Source organism: Alternaria burnsii (assembly GCF_013036055.1).
Source record: "Alternaria burnsii strain CBS107.38 chromosome Unknown 752, whole genome shotgun sequence".
In the NCBI taxonomy this organism is placed as follows: Eukaryota; Fungi; Ascomycota; class Dothideomycetes; order Pleosporales; family Pleosporaceae; genus Alternaria; species Alternaria burnsii.
This window is the reverse complement of record NW_024066114.1, coordinates 1003979-1020008: the sequence shown is the minus strand read 5'-3', so window position 1 is coordinate 1020008 and position 16030 is coordinate 1003979. Positions and strand designations below refer to the sequence as shown.

Sequence of the window (16030 nt, the reverse complement as noted above, 5' to 3'; positions counted from 1 at the left end):
GGATTGTCCGATGCAACTGCAGATGTCGGGATCTGCTCCGGATACTAGCAATCTCTCACATACATCAGAGTTTTCGTAGAGAGCTGCTCTAATTAAAGGCGAGGTGGCATTGACAGACACATTTTCGTTCGCTGGCCTTCTGAGCAGTGCTGAATTTTGTTTGGTGATTCAAATCTCCCGCCAAAGAGATTGTGGGTCAAAACCATATCGTAGTGAGTCTTCACGATTGTGTTTGAGTATCCGGTGCGAAGAATGTTTCTTCTGCCATGGTGCGTCGCATGTGTAGACAAACCAAAGTATTCACGATAGGAGGCAAGACGTGTTGGTGATCAGATCTCCGAGAGCCGTGATTTCCCCGCAGTCACGTTTCCAATGTCTTGGCGTCTCGAGCACGCAATTCGCGCTAGGGCCAAATTCTCGTCGCGTCAGGGCGACATTCCGCGCATTTGCAATCTATCGCCCGAAAGACGTGCTAGAGCAAGCACAAAGAGCCAATCATGGTCTGTCTGATGGATTGCGTCTTGCTCGGTCGGTCTTCTGCCGATGTCGCTACTGGACGACGGCACTTTTTGACTGCTACGAGGCGACAAATCCACGACGCGGATATACTCCCTCGCTGAAGCCTCCGTGGGGTCGTAGTAACTCTCACTTTCTCTCTTACACCAAAGAGAGACTCTCATTGCCTCGACTGAAAGGCTGAGTTGCTGAGGCGCATACCTGCATTCAAGATGCATTTCCAGCAGACGGAATCCGCTGGCCCTGGTGCTGAGCAGAACACACCCAAGGACTTCACCAAGAAGTCGTCCAGTCTGCCGTTTGGCCAGGATCTCTCCTACCAGTCGATCGGTGGCCCAACCTACCTTACCGCCCAGACTCTCGTCCAACAAGTCGCATACGCTCTCTCCGACAAGATCTTCGCATACTCGGCTGAGTCTTTCGATCTTGATGTAGCAGTCAAGTACTGGCAAGAACAAGGCGAGAAGAATGCTCTCGGTTACCAGACTGGCGTCTCCTCTCTGGAGACAAGGAACGGTGCTGGTGCCATTGCATTGGGATACATGTTCTCAAAGGACTTTGACTTGAAAAAGCGCCACATCCCTCAGTCCATCGTCGCTTCGTCTTCCACCTTGAATTACCTCCGCGCTTCGCTTGACCAACTATCCGCCCTCTACTCGGTCGCCAACCCGTTGACCGCCCACATTGCCGCTGTCGATTACTCTGCCAACTCCAGCGCTGGCCTAGTCACCGACTATGTCTCTTCCCTCACACTCGCCGAGGATCTTGGTCTTGGTCTCGTCTGCAGCCCGTCTGTCTTCGAGACTCAGCACATGTCCCTCTTCGCTACCCTCCTATCGAGTGTCCTACCCACGATCCACACATACGATGGCATCAGCGTTGGAAGGGAGACCGCCAGGCTGGTCGACACCCTTGACCAGACCAGGCTACACAACAGCTACGAGGCAGTGCTCAAGGCCGTCTCTGAGGTCGACAAGAAGCACTCCGACACTGCCGGACGCGTTCTGCGCCTTCTCCAGGCCTTCAACGACGAGCTCGGCGAGGACTACAAGCTCTTCGATTACTACGGTCACCAAGAGGCAGAGAGCGTCCTTGTCGTCTTTGGTACTGTGGAGGCTTCGTTGACTGCTCAGGTCGCCAACGCCCTTTCCAAGGACGGCGACAAGGTCGGTGTTGTCAACGTTCGTGTCTACCGCCCATTTGTGGAGGAGGCTTTCCTTGAGGCGCTCCCAAAGAGCACTCGTCGCATCGCCGTTCTTGGTCAGGTCAAGGACGAGGCTGCTGTGCTCGACCCCGCGGAATACTCTAGACTCTACTCCGACGTCTTGGCCTCTGTTCAGTTCGCCTACGACAGGAACATTGAAGTCACTGATGTCAAGTACTCGCGCGAACAGGTCTGGACACCTAGCAATTTCCTCGATGCCTTCCGCCAGATCCACGCCGAGAAGGAGGGAGCCGAGGTTCGCTCTTATGTTGACATCTTGAACACCGCCGATGTCAAGCAGTACAGCTTCTGGGACCTTGACGAATCATCAGCCGCCAACGCACCTGTTGTAGTAGGCAAGCTCCTCTCGAGCGACTCTTCAAAGAACGTTTTCGTTCGCAGCGGCCACGACAACCTCGTGCAGGGCGGTGTCACTCGCACTGACATTCGCAATGCTGACTACACTATCGAGGCGCCCTACGCTGTTGAGCAAGCCGATGTTGCATTCATTGGTGACATTGCTATCCTCAAGGAATTCGACATCTTGAACAGCGTCAAGCCTGACAGCTCCATCATTGTGAAGCTTCCCGGTGTGAAGAACGAGGACGTTGAGAAGAAGTTGTCACCTGCCTTCCGCAAGGCTCTTGTAGACAAAGACGTTCAGCTTTTCGTTCTTGATCCTACTCTATCTGAAGCTGTTGCTGAAGACGAGTCTCTAGAGTCTTTCCTCACTCAGCTGGCATTCTTGAAGGTCGCTCGTGAAGACCTTCTGGCTTCTGGCTTAAGCAAGCTTGCCGCCATCAACGGCAGCTCCGATGTCTTCGAAAAACTCACCCAGCAGCTCGAAAGCGCTCTCCGTGAGGTCGAGGTTCCCGCCGCTTGGGCTACCGTCGAGGAGGACGTTGAGCCAATCCGCCTTCCTTCAGACATCAACGTCAACAGCTTTGCTCCTTTTGACCGTATCGAGACAGAAGCCCCGACCCTGCTCAAGAACTGGCAGATCGCAGCCAAGGGTTTCGCCTTCAAGGAAGCCTTCGGCACCGCTAACCAGGTCCGACCCGATCTTGGCGTCAAGACCAGTATCGTTCATGTTAAGGAGCGTCGCCGTCTCACGCCAAAAAACTACGACCGTAATATCTTCCACATCGAGTTTGATCTCGGTGATTCTGGTGTTACTTACGCTATTGGTGAAGCTCTTGGTATTCACGCAGAGAACGACCCGAAGCAGATCGACGAGTTCATCAAGTGGTACGGTCTCAACCCTGAAGAGATTGTTGAGGTACCATCCCGTGAAGACCCCAACGTTCTTGTCAACCGTACTGTCTACCAATCTCTGCTACAAAATGTCGATATCTTCGGTCGCCCACCAAAGCGCTTCTACGAAGCGCTCGCCGAGTTTGCCGATGACGAGCGTGAGAAGCGCGAACTTCTGCAGCTTCTTAGTGCAGAAGGCGCCACTGAGTTTAAGCGCCGTGCTGAGGTTGACACCGTCACCTACGCTGACATCCTGCTTGAGTTCCCATCTGCACACCCAAGCTTCCACGACATCGTTCGCATTGTCAGCCCAATGAAGCGCCGCGAGTACTCCATCGCATCCGCGCAGCACGTAACCCCCAACTCCGTCTCGCTGCTCATTGTAACTGTCAACTGGGTCGACCCCAAGGGTCGCGACCGTTTCGGTCAAGCGACACGCTACCTCAACAGCCTCAAGATTGGCTCGCCTGTTACCGTTTCGGTCAAGCCGTCCGTTATGAAGCTCCCTACCAAGACCACTGCGCCCATCATCATGGCTGGTCTGGGTACCGGTCTTGCGCCTTTCCGTGCTTTCGTACAGGAACGTGCCTACCAGAAGCAGCAAGGTCACGAAATCGGCGAGGTTCTACTTTACATGGGTTCCCGTCACCAGCGCGAAGAATACTTGTATGGTGAGGAATGGGAAGCATACCAAGATGCCGGTATTATTACTCTCATTGGTCGCGCCTTCTCTCGTGACCAACCTCAGAAGATCTACATCCAGGACCGCATGAGGGAGTCTTTGACCGACATCCGAAGGGCTTATCTTGAAAAGGAGGGTAGCTTCTACCTCTGTGGACCGACATGGCCCGTGCCTGATGTCACCGAGGTGCTTCAGGAGGCTGTCGAAGTCGAGCATAAGGTCAAGAACGTCGGTGCTAAGAAGGTTGACTCACGCAAGGAGATTGAAAAGTTGAAGGACGAGGGCAGATACGTACTCGAGGTTTACTAGAGTGCATGTTGATATTGGAAAAAGAGCCATCTTACGTTGTTATTGGTACCTTCCATACCCACTAGCGTACTGCCTATATTGTCAGAAGCCTTCGTAGCATGAATCTATCATTACTATATTCCAACAGATATGAGATAAGATTCAGGAGAGGTGATTTGCACGTATGCTGTGAGGTGAACAGAACAAGGTGCGGATGGTATTCAGCAAAGACGAGACTTTCATACAAGAAACTTGAGACAAGTTGAAGAATTGTTACTCAGATTGTTTTGATCAATTCTACAACTAGCTTACAGTCGACTTTGAATCTTCTCTAACGTGTCGCCTAGCGCATACTCATTTGCCACAGTCTTGCTTCTCACCTTTTCGCCTTCCTCCTTGGTGACGTAGCGTGCCTCTACGGCAGGGTTGTAGGAGAACTGACTCGCCTGTTTGACTTCCTCATCACTCATCTTCGCGTTCTTTTTGCCGTCAGCGCGTTTGTATACATTGATCACGACAGCTCCGCCCAGGCCCAGGTTGTGCTGCAGTGCCACGTCTGCTCCGTCAGCTAGTCTGTTGTTGGCCCAGCCTCGAAGCTGCCATGTCAGTTCTGCACATTGTGCCAACCCAGTCGCGCCGAGAGGGTGTCCCTTGCTGATGAGACCACCAGATGGGTTCACGATGGGTCCTTTGCCACCGTATGTGATATCGCCGTTCCGTACCATCATGTGTGCTTTTCCGGGTTCGCTGAAACCCAATCCCTCTAACAAGATGAGCTCATTCGCCGAGAAACAGTCGTGTAGTTCCGCGACCTTGATGTCTTTCGCGCTCACACCGGCCTCCTTCAAAGCCGCTTGTGCTGCGCGCTTAGTCATATCGTAACCAACGAGATCCATCGATGACTTGGAGTAAAGCTGAGGAGAGTCCGTCATCAGAGACTGGCCTGCGATCAGGATAGCTTGACTCTTGAGATGTGGTCTGGCATCCAGGAACTTTTGGCTCACAATAACAGCTGCGCCAGCGCCATCGCTTGTCGGACTGCATTGAAGCTTTGTCAATGGGAAGTGAATCATGGGCGCCTTCTCAATCTGTTCAAGTGTGTAGACATCCCTGAACTGCGCATACGGATTCCTCGAGCTGTGTTCGTGGCTAATCCTCGCAATCTCAGCAAAGTCGCGTGCCTCAGCTCCATGCTTCTCCATATATTCAAGACCAGCATTGGCAAAGTATTGAGCATTGGGTGGAGAATTGCTTATGCCGCGGGTGTCGGCCATCATACGCATCGAGAGACCCATAGGGGAAGGGCGATCGCTCCATGTTGATTTGATAGAGCCAGGCTGCATTTGTTCGAATCCAATAACGAGCGCGCAGTCAATCGCCCCGTTCTTGACCAGAGTTCGCGCTAGATGAAGACCGGTCGAACCCGTTGCACATGCATTGTTTGTGTTATAAATTGGGATACTGTTGTTTGTCAATATCTCCATACTTCACAAGGTCGTTACTAATTGCCATACCTCGACATGCCGAACTGGTAGAAGATTCTTTGACCGCTCGTAGTGTCTCCGTAACAGTAACAGGCAACTCCTGTCTCAACATCGTCGTAGTTGATCTGTGCATCCAACATTGCCTTCACTCCCGCCTCATAGCCCATCTCTGGATATGCGCGCGTTTGTCGGGGTTTGATGAACTTGGTGAGCCCAACACCAAGGACATAAGCTGGAATTTCATTTTTTGGTGCCATGACGATACAGTTCTATGCAGGTAGTCTGTACAAAAGTGGTGAGTTGCAGCAATTATTCTAGAATAAGATTGTTGACATGAAGATTAGTATATGGGTGTACGGTACCTGGCGGGAGGCGACATCCTGTGCCGAGGTACGTTACCCCACCTGAACACCTCCGCATCATCAGCACGTTCGACTCGTTCCTCATCCAAAAAGCACAGACCAATTTTGGTTAAAAGCGTGTTCAATGAGGTGTTGAACACATCGATGCGCCGGCGCATGTTTGACATGTTCACGGTCCCGGTTACCGCGCCGTGCCTCAGTCGTTCCCGATCAAGCTAGCGTCAGGTAAACTAAGACGCGATATCCACTGAACGTCAACAAGCCAAACGTCTTCATCCCATCAAACAAAATTCTGTATCGAGCAACCATCGGAGTGTATCCTTGGAGCCATGAGCTCGTCTTTAATTTGTCGGAAGATTGTCGGTGACCGATCGCGTTGCAGCAGACGTCCACGCATAACTTGCGTCGAATCCCACCTATTGTGAACGCGTCACCTTCGTACTTCAATGTTCCATCTCTTCCTTCGCCGAGCCGAATTCCCGGGTTCGCTGTCGTCTTCAGCTTTGCGACGGTAATTGTAGGAAGCTGATGGGTACCAGTAAATTGATGGGTTCCATAACTTTTTGCATTCGCACTCGGAGCCTCACAAACGACAATGCGACCTGACTCTTACAACCACCGGGACAAGCAGAAGATAAGGTGCTCGACTCATCAGTCAAGCCCATGAACCATGAACGCAATCAATAGCGGATGGTGTTTTGCTCAGCGGCCCACGCGCAATTTGCAAAGGATGGCGGTTCCTGCCTTGGCGATTCGTTTCGAAACAGCTAGACCCCACCCCGACGTCAGGTTCATGCCAAACAAACATGAAACTTCATTATCGACGAATGAACGCGACCGTGTTACCGAACTGTGCGTCGGCATTTTTCCGCCCATGCTGCAAGTAATTAACTTAGTACAGTGGTGCAAACGCCAGTTGACCGTTTTGACACCCGTAGCGCGACCGATGGACCATGTTCCTGGACCACCATGGTCCAGAATCCAGGTTGACATCGCCGCGAGGCTGCATCGTGAGCTTGTTTGATGGGCGCTAGGTCGGAGATGGCCTCCATCCTTGGAAGTGGCAGATTGAGGGCTCTTGACCCGCAATGGCACAGCATACATATAGAGAGACATTTTGCGGCGACTTGTTCGGTACAAGCTCTCTCGCTTTCATTCATTCACTCTTTTTCTTTGCTCGTTCTACGAACGTTGCTTTGTAGTCATTCTTTACAGCCTTGACGGCTTCACACTCTTTTGTTGGCAGCGCCACAGCATTCTTTCCTCCACTTCAGTCATCACTCCTACAGCCAAAATGGCACGCACATTCCTTCTTTCCACAGCCCTTCTGGCACTTGGCGTCTCGGCGCAAACTTCCTCCAAATTCACGGACGAGAAGACTGGCATCACCTTCAGCGGTCTTCACCACTCTTCGGGCTACAGGCTAGGCTATGCCCTTCCGGAGAAAGCTACTACCGACTTCATCGTCCAGGTTCAAGCTCCGATCACTAACGATGGTGGTTGGGCTGGATTCAGCTTGGTATATTAAAAGCTAGCGATGTTATAGACAATTAAAACTAACACACTCAGGGACAATCCATGACTGGCAACTTGCTGGTTGTTGCTTGGCCTCATGAGGGCGAAGTCATCGCCTCCTTCAGAGAAGCAACTGGATACACAAACCCAGCTGTAAAGACTGGTGACTTCACCATGTCCCCAATCCCCGACGGAACTTTCGTCAACGACACCGCCTTTTCATACACCTTCCTGTGCTCGAACTGCATCAGCGAGGACCCAAAGACCGGTCTCGTCATCTACGAGGACCCTAGCGTAAACATCATGGGCTGGGCCTACTCCAACAAGGCGCTTGCCGACTCTACCGATGCTGGTGCGGCTCTCAATTACCACGACGCTGGTTTCGGAGCTTTCGGACTTCCCATGAGCAACGCTACCAGCCCCGACTTCGAGAAGTGGGCTGCTATGGCGGTGGCTAGCACCCCTAGCGGAGGCAACTCTACCACACCCGGAGGCAACTCGACCGCGCCAGCCGCCCCAGTTGCTGGAAACACCACAGCCACCGTCGCTAACTCTACATACGACTACATCGTTGCCGGAGGTGGTGCTGCTGGTATCATCGCAGCCGAGAGGCTTGCAGAGAGCGGTGCGTCCGTCCTCTTGGTCGAACGTGGTGGCCCATCATACGCTTTCACTGGTAAGACTGAGGTCATGCCATGGAACGACACTGTTTCGATGTACGATGTTCCAGGATACGGTTACTACCTCAGTGATGTCGGCAGCCCTGCTTACTGCGCCGACACTGCAGACATGTCTGGCTGCCTCCTGGGTGGTAGCACTGCCATCAATGCTATGATGTACGTCAAGCCTCAACAGCGTGACTTCGACGACAAGTGGCCTGCTGGCTGGAAGTGGGCTGATGTCGCCGAGGCGGCCGATCGTCTGTACGAGCGCAATCCTGGACAAACTTACGGCTCAGAAGATGGTATCCGCTACGACAACGGTGCCTACGATGTCTTGTCGCAGTTCTTCGCTGGCCAGGGATGGACCGAGACCGACTTTGTAAAGAACCCTAACGCCAAGGTTGACGTCTACGGCCACCCTACCTGGAACATCGCCAACGGTCTTCGCTCCGGTGTTGTCAGGACTTACCTTCCCCTTGCCCAAAAGCTCAACAACTTCGAGCTTATGATGAATACCAACGTCGTTCGCGCTGTCCGTGAGGGATCGGCTATCTCTGGTATTGAGGTTGAGACTGCAGACGGCAAGCGCGTTATCTACAACGTCAAGTCCGGAGGCAGTGTCATCCTTGCTGCCGGATCCATGTCTACTCCCCGTATCCTCTTCAACTCCGGTATTGGTCCCGCCGACCAGCTTCAGACTGTTGCCAGCGGCAGCAGCGGTGTTACACTCCCCGATGAGGCTGACTGGATCGACCTTCCCGTCGGTGCTGAGATCAAGGACCACCCTATCTTCACTGTCAAGTTCAACACCAGCACTCCCCTCTCCGGAACTGACGAGAAGGCTCTCACCAGCCCCAACCAAACCACAATTGACCTCTTCGCTAAGGGCTCTGGTGAGCTCGCACAGTCCGGTCAACGTCTTAACTGGTGGTCATCTGTCAACACCACTGACGGCAGCGAAATTTTCTTCCAGGGTACTTGCAACTCGCCTGCCGACAACACCATCCAGATGAAGGTCTACATTACCCACGGTCTGCAGTCTGTTGGTAGCCTTGGTATCACTGCTGATGGCGCCACCACTTTCATCACCGACCCCCACATGACCTCTGACGTCGACACTGAGGCCATCACGATGATGATGGACCGTTTGATTGCCATGACACAAGGTGGCAACTCCACCCTGTCTTTGATTGCTCCTGCTGGTGTTTCCAACGTTACTGGCGCGGACCTTATCAAGTCTTTCAAGACTGGAAGCCACTACGTCGGTACTGCTAAGATGGGAACTAAGGGTGATGCTGGTGTTGTTGTTGACACTGACACCAAGGTCTATGGTACCGACAACCTGTTCGTCGTCGATGCTTCCATTCACCCCGATCTTCCTACCGGTAACACCCAGGCGATTGTCATGGTTGCCGCTGAGGCCGCTGCTGCCCGCATTCTTGCTCTTGGTGACAGCCCCGCCAGTGGCACTGCTCCCACTGCTTCCACTACCCCTGAGGCCACACCAGAGGCAGCTAGCTCCAGTGTACCAGCTGCGACCCCCGTAGCCCCTGCTGCTTCTTCTGCAGCACCCGTCGGTACCGGCTCGCCTGCGGCCCCATCTGCTGCGCCTGTAGAATCTGCGGCACCCGTCGAGTCAGCAGCGCCTGCTGAATCTGCCTCTCCCGTTGCGTCTTCACCTGCCGGTTCATCGACCCCCTCAGCACCAGCCGAGTCTGCCCCTGCTACCACCCCAGCGCCCGCTGAGCCTGCCCAGCCTGCCCAACCCAGCACCGCCGGTGCCTACGAACGCTGCGGCGGCATTGGCTTCACTGGCCCTACTACATGCGCCAGCGGTTGGAAGTGCGTGGTCCAGAACGACTACTATTCCCAGTGCCTTCAATCAACTGACTCCAACCGCGGCCGCTCTGAGCCAGTATCCCGCCGCCATGACACCTTGACCAGGCGCGCTATGGTTGGCCACAAGCCAGTCAGCCCCGTCGTTGTCCACGAGCACATTCACTCCCGAAAGCTCGGAAGGGCTAGCTTCTTGGACTCTTACCAGTCCTAGAGCATCACAGAAGGAAGATTCCTCGGGTTATGACTGAGAAGGAAAAGTTTCTTGTATATATACTTTCTTCAATTCGTTTGGCTGCGCCTTTGTATAGTTCATCAAATATTCATGACTACGTTCACTGCTGTCTCTATGTGCTGTGTTTGTTCCTGTGCTCCTTTCGCCTTCATTTGTCTAATGTCTTGGTAATAGGAGACGAGTAAGTACAAAATCTTTGTGAAGAGATTGATGTGAATGTCGTATCTAGTCTTGAGAAGCAGGACATGCTTGTCTTTGGGAGTGGACCTCCACGATACAGCAGTTGGCATTCGGAATTGGATGAAAAAGCTGCACAAGTGGCAGGGAGTTGTTCGACGTCTGGAAGTGTGAGGGGGAGCTCAGTAACATGAAAGTCTTCATAAATGACGATAGTACATTGAGATGGGTATAGTGCCATGATCTAAATAAAGCAAACTCGTGCTGTGAGGATGGCCAAAAGTGAAAAGGGAAGAATTAAAATAGTATGTGTCGAAGAAGAGAATTAAGCATGCGCTTCATGGGCCGGCGTACGCTGCCGCAGACCTTCATCATCGCCGGACAAAAGAAGAACTAGTCTTGGTCCATGGTGAGTTTCTGGGCCGTCTTGGTGCTCTCAAAGATTGCTTCGTTGTTGAGCTCAGCGAGCTGCTTCAAAGACTCTTGCATGGCTGCTATCTGCTAGCGGCGGATTAGCTGTCTGTATCTCATGTACGACTAGTAAAAGCAAAAAAACCACGTACAGGGTTGGGTTTAACTTACAGTTCCGACCACGTCTTTGTGGTCGCCCGTCCCATTTACTTTGGAGGGCTGGGCACCAGGCCACGCATCTTCAGCCGAGTCTTCATCTTCCTCAGCCAAGCTGTTGATATTGCGTCTCTCGCCAACGGTGGCCGCGACACGAGCGATACGATCACCAGCTGCTAGCATGGCCTCGAGGCGGTCGATCTTATCGAGGAGAAAAGCGTTCTCCTTTTCTAGGGGCTCTACGCGGGCTAGATGCTTGCGCACGACCTCGCCTTTCATGGTTTCGATACGGTCTTCTGCGTCTTCAGCAGCCCTGATGGCTTTGTTCCGCTCTTGTTCAAGTACGCGAAGTTTTTCTTCGTACACTGCCACATCCGATGCGGAGGTGTCGGCAACCTCTGGGCTTTGGCTCTGTTGCAACGCGGCTTGATGTAAGCTTTGCTGTTCAGCTGCCTCTCGTCTTGCAGTCTCGAGCTCGCTAATGTGATTGAGACGTTCCGCCTCCAATTCGGCAGTGAGGGCATCGTACTTCTCACGCAATTGCTGCAAGGCGTCGTTGGTACTAGCTTCCATACCGGCCATGAGCTCACTGATAGCTTCCTCATGCGCCTGGTCCATGGATGCTTTCTGCTCTGTGAGATCAGAGTGCCGTTTCTGCACGTCTCCAAGCTGCTGCCTTAGAGCCGCCATATCGTTCGAATGGCCTGTCTTGAACTCCTCCTTCAGTAGCTCGATAGCATCACTTTGTTCTTGATCTGTCTTGGCAGCTCTTTCCTGCAACGCATTGTACTCGGATTGTAGCTTTGAGAATGCTTGTTCGTGGTCCTGCGTAAGCGACTCCTTGAGCTTTGCCACGGCTTCCTGATGCTCCTTGTCGGCGGCAGCCTTTTCGGCGAGAAGAATCTCGTACTTTTGAGCTAATTCATCAGCTCCAGTTGGACTACCTTGACTTCTCGTTGACAGCCCTTTCTTGAGTTCATCAATTTCAGCATGGAGTTCTTTCTTGAGAGTAGCAAGCTCATTGAGTGCGGATTGTTTTGCTGAAATTGCCGCTGACTTCTCTTGTTCTAAGCGATCTGCGTCGCTTTGCATGATCTCTAGTAGGCTGGCATACTTCTGTTCGATCTCGGCTTGTTGCGTTTCGAGTGCCTTGGTGTGCGTTTCTTGGGCCATCAGCTGCTCTGTGAGCGAATCTGCGTGGCTCTTTTCAAGGTCTGAAAGTCGCTTGGAGAGGTCGTCCCGTTGACTCTGCAAATTCTCAATCTCAGCCTTGTGGCGTCCTTCACTGCTGCTCATGTCTCCAGTGACAGCATCGTACTTGAGCTGCAAAGCGTTCAAAGCTTCAGATGTGCTCTTCATATCTTCCTCTACTCGATCATACTTGGCTTGGAGCTCGCTCAACAGTTGCTTCGATGTGCTGTCTGCTTCTTCCTTTAGCTGCACGACAATGCGGCTATGTTCGTCGTCTGCAGAAGACTTCTCTTCCAATAGCGCGTCGTACTTGGATTGAAGTTCGCCTAAAATCGATTTGGTCTTGCTCTCCGACTCCGCCTTCAAGGCTTCTATCGTCTGAGAGTGGGTTGCTTCAGTCGCGGTCTTCTCCTCTAGCAGTGTATCGTACTTTGTTTGAAGCTCGTCGAGGTGTTGTTTCAAAGTGGTCTTTGATTCTTCCTTCAAAGCTTCCATGGCGTGTTTGTGCGCTTCCTCAGCTGCAGTCTTCTCGTCTAGTAAAGCGTCGTACTCGGACTGAAGCTCGTCGACCGTCTGCTTGGAAGTAGTATCGGCATTCTGCTTCAAGGATTCGATGGTATTGTGGTATTCCTCTTCAGCAGCTTTCTTCTCCTCTAGCAAGGCAACATATTTCGATTGGAGCTCACTGGTCAGTTGCCTCGACTGACTTTCAGAGTCTTGCTTCAATGACTCCATGGCTTGTTCGTGAGCTTGCTCGGCCGTGCTCTTCTCGCTTAGTAGAGCGTCGTACTTGGATTGGAGCTCTTCGATCGTTCGCCTGGATGAGGCATCGGCATCCTGCTTTAGAGATTCAAGGGCGTTGAGGTGTTCCTCTTCAGTAGCTTTCTTCTCTGCCAGTAAAGCATCATACTTGGACTCCAGCTCACCGAGTAGCTGCTTTGAGTGGCTCTCAGAATCCTGTTTCAAGGCTTCAATTGCGCGACTGTGTGCATCTTCAGCCGAAGTCTTGTCTTCCAACAAAGAGTCATGACGAGCTTGCAGATCGGCAATGATTGATTGAGACATGGCATGCGCCTCCATGGTGGCCGATTTCTCCTCTTCCAATCGGTCTAGTTTAGACTGAAGACCTTCGACAGCAGCAACTTCCTGAGTAAGATTGTCAACGCGAGCTTGGAGATCAGCAACAAGTGACTGGGAAGTGCCATGAGCTTCTGCGAGAGTAGCCTTCTCTTCTTCGGCATCCTTGAGTTTGGCAAGAGCATCGTCGCGATTTTGCGTTGCACGTGCGGAGTTCTCCTTGGCATCCGTCAGGTCTTTCTTCAGAGCTTCCAGTTCCGTGGACCGCTCAGCAAGTACACCCTCGTGCTGCCTTAGAGTATCGTTCTTCTCAGCGACAAGTGAATCGTAGTCGGCTTGCAGGGTATTGAGTCGCTTTGTGGCGTCTCCTTCCAGATCCGCTCTCAGCGACTCGATTTCACGCTCATAGTCTTCGCCGATGACGCGGAGATCTTGTTTGTGCTTATCATGCATGGTATCAAGCTCTGCTTTTTGGGCCTCCATCTTCTTGTTTGCCTCATTCAGCTCAGCTTGAACCTTGGCCATGTCGGAAGCGTGTTGAGACTCTTGCTGCTGCGAGGCTTTCTCAAGTGTTTCGATGGTGCTGCGTAGGCTAGCGGTCTCTTCCTTAAGCTGCTCAAGCTCGGCAGCATCAGTGGTAAGCTGGTCGTTAATGGCATCCAATTGTCGGACAAGCTCGTCACACTCATCAGTCTTGACCTTGATTGCAGCTTCGTGTGACTCCTTCAGATCCTGAATTTGCTTGTGGAGCTCTTCAGCTACTTTGGCACCATCGGTCGAGCCTTGTTGAAGCGCCACAATCTGCTCCTGAAGACCATCAATGGACTTGAGATGGCCGGAAAGCTCGTCCTCTCTCGCGCGTAGCTCACTCTCTGAGCTTTTCTGGAACTCCTCAATTTTGGCTTGCATCTGTTCTGCGTGCGCATTGCGTTCTTTCTCTAGATCCGCAGAGACTTGGTCGGCCCGCTCTTGCATTTTGGCAATATCATCCTGTAGTTCTTTCTGGGTCTGAAGGTGGGACGCAATGGTGTCTTCCATGGTGCGTAGTTCATCCGTGTGCTTCTGGTGTATCGATTCGATCTCGGATTGGAGTTGCTCAACCGCTGCCGAAGACTCTGTTGACTTTGATTCGAGGGATCGCTGCGCTTCTTGCAGGGCGTTGTTGTGTATTTCCTCCCGAGAAGCAACCTGTTCCACGTATTCGCCGACAGTCTTGGTCAGCTCGGTGATCTTAGCATCGCGCGCACGGAGATTGTCCGACTGGCTCTGCTCGAGCTCTGTGAATTTTGTCTCGAGGTTTTCCAATGTCTTCTTGGCGATGTCCAGCTCTTGGGAGAGGCTGTCGCGCTCTTGTCGGAGTGCGGTGACCTCTTGGGTGAGCTCCTCAATCTGTGTGGCTTGCTCGACAAGCCTCTTCTTCTCCTCGTCCCATTGACGTCCCTGTTGTTCCAGCTCGGCATTCAGATCATCGAGAACCTGTTGCAGCTCGCTGGCCTTGGCAGCTTCGGTAGCTTCTCTCTCCTGCGCAGCCTTTTTCTCCTCCTCGAGCTGTTGACTCTGCTCTTCCAGCTGCTTGGTCTCTCTGGCAAACTTCTTTTCCATGTCCTCGACGAGGATTGTGTGGGCGCGTTGCTCTGATGGCGAGGCATCTGAGCCGCCTGAGATGGCCTTGTCCTTTTCGACAATGGCGGCCTGGGCGTCGGCCAGCTGTTTGCGCAGCTTGTCCTTTTCGGAATGGAGGTTGTCGACTTCACGGGTGAGGTCCTCGCATTGCTCCTGCAGCTTGTCGCGTAGGTTGGTCTCCTTGAAGAAGTCGTGCATGATCTGAGCGCTCCGCCTTTTCATCTCCACATCCATTTCGGCACGTCCCGTCGGCGCAGTATCCGGTCGCGGCGGCTCTTCGCCGAGTTTCGCCAGCGATGCCCTGATGGGCTCGAGAGCGCTCCTGCGGTTTCCGGCTTCATTGTCAGACGCGGCCTTGTCTTTGAGGGGCGCAATGCGGCGCGGGGATACGATGACGGGGCTCTCACTGCGCACAAGTTAGCTCATAGCAATTCAGATGCTCGTGGCCCCACTCACGCTTCCTCTGCTGTATCCTCGGTCTCCGGTGCTGGGGGTGGAGGGGCAGAGACGGACAGCTTCTTGGCGTGTCCCGACGGCACCTTTGGTGTTGCGCCTGCAGCTCTCGCTCCTGCCGCTGGTCGGGTAGCGGTCGGGCGTGTCGATGAAGCCAGAGAAGCACGCGGGGTTGCGCGGGTCGTGGCTGCCTCTGCGGACGGGCGTGTTGTCGCGGGACGCTTGGCTGCACTCGTGGGCGTGGTGCTCGACGAGGCAAGGGATTGGCGCGACGTTGGCTTAGCTGGCGAGGGTCGCGAGGCAGTGGATGATGTGACGGGCGTCCGGCGCACTGCTGGTGTTCTCTTCTTCTCGTCCCCCGACGTCACAGAAGACAGGTCTGGCTCGGCATCGGATGCCGTCTTGGAAGACGAGATGGTTCTGCGGGCTGTGGTGCCTGCCGCTGGACGCGTAGGCGGCTTGTTCAAGCTGGATCCAACTGTGCTTGTGCGTGATGTCGCTGTGGTGGGGGCTTTTGACGCGCTCGTGGGTGTTCGCGCCGTGCTTGCTGATGCGGCAGTAGGTCGACGGGCACTCGCAGCAGTGCCGCTGGTTGCAGTCGAGCGACGGGGTGGAGCACCCTCTTTCGAGGCGGGCGAAGGCGCATTGGCAGCCATCATGCGGCGGATGGAGCTCGTGGGTGTTGAGGGGGCGGGCAGTTTCTTGGGCAGCGGACTCCCGACTGCCAGGCTTTCCGAAGAAGCTCTGTCGCGAGCCGGGGGAGTCGTGGCCATTCGGCGCTGCGATTCAGGGGCCTATGCTGATCAATGCACTCCAAATTACGCACTACCGCAAGTGGGGTGTGCGACGATTAACCGCCTGGTAGTTGTAATATAGATGGGAGCAGTAGCAGCTGTCGCGTTAT

General features: G+C 53.4%; 4 protein-coding genes across 4 annotated transcripts; 2 read left to right on the top strand and 2 right to left on the bottom strand.

Moving 5' to 3' along the window:
• Positions 1-728: 728 nt before the first annotated feature.
• GT037_006436 (sulfite reductase flavoprotein component) lies at positions 729-3965 on the top strand (the record flags this gene model as incomplete). Its single annotated transcript, XM_038931483.1, has 1 exon — positions 729-3965. One exon carries the CDS (start codon positions 729-731, stop codon positions 3963-3965), a length of 3237 nt encoding a protein of 1078 aa, XP_038785980.1.
• Positions 3966-4252: 287 nt separating this feature from the next.
• Positions 4253-5685, bottom strand: GT037_006435 (thiolase-like protein; the record flags this gene model as incomplete). Its single annotated transcript, XM_038931482.1, has 2 exons — positions 4253-5405; positions 5459-5685. 2 exons carry the CDS (start codon positions 5683-5685, stop codon positions 4253-4255), a joined length of 1380 nt encoding a protein of 459 aa, XP_038785979.1.
• Positions 5686-7084: 1399 nt separating this feature from the next.
• Positions 7085-10017, top strand: GT037_006434 (carbohydrate-binding module family 1 protein; the record flags this gene model as incomplete). Its single annotated transcript, XM_038931481.1, has 2 exons — positions 7085-7309; positions 7360-10017. 2 exons carry the CDS (start codon positions 7085-7087, stop codon positions 10015-10017), a joined length of 2883 nt encoding a protein of 960 aa, XP_038785978.1.
• Positions 10018-10608: 591 nt separating this feature from the next.
• On the bottom strand, positions 10609-15899 carry GT037_006433 (uncharacterized protein; the record flags this gene model as incomplete). Its single annotated transcript, XM_038931480.1, has 3 exons — positions 10609-10716; positions 10798-15079; positions 15130-15899. The coding sequence occupies 3 exons, from the start codon at positions 15897-15899 to the stop codon at positions 10609-10611; spliced, it is 5160 nt and encodes a 1719-aa protein (XP_038785977.1).
• Positions 15900-16030: the final 131 nt, after the last annotated feature.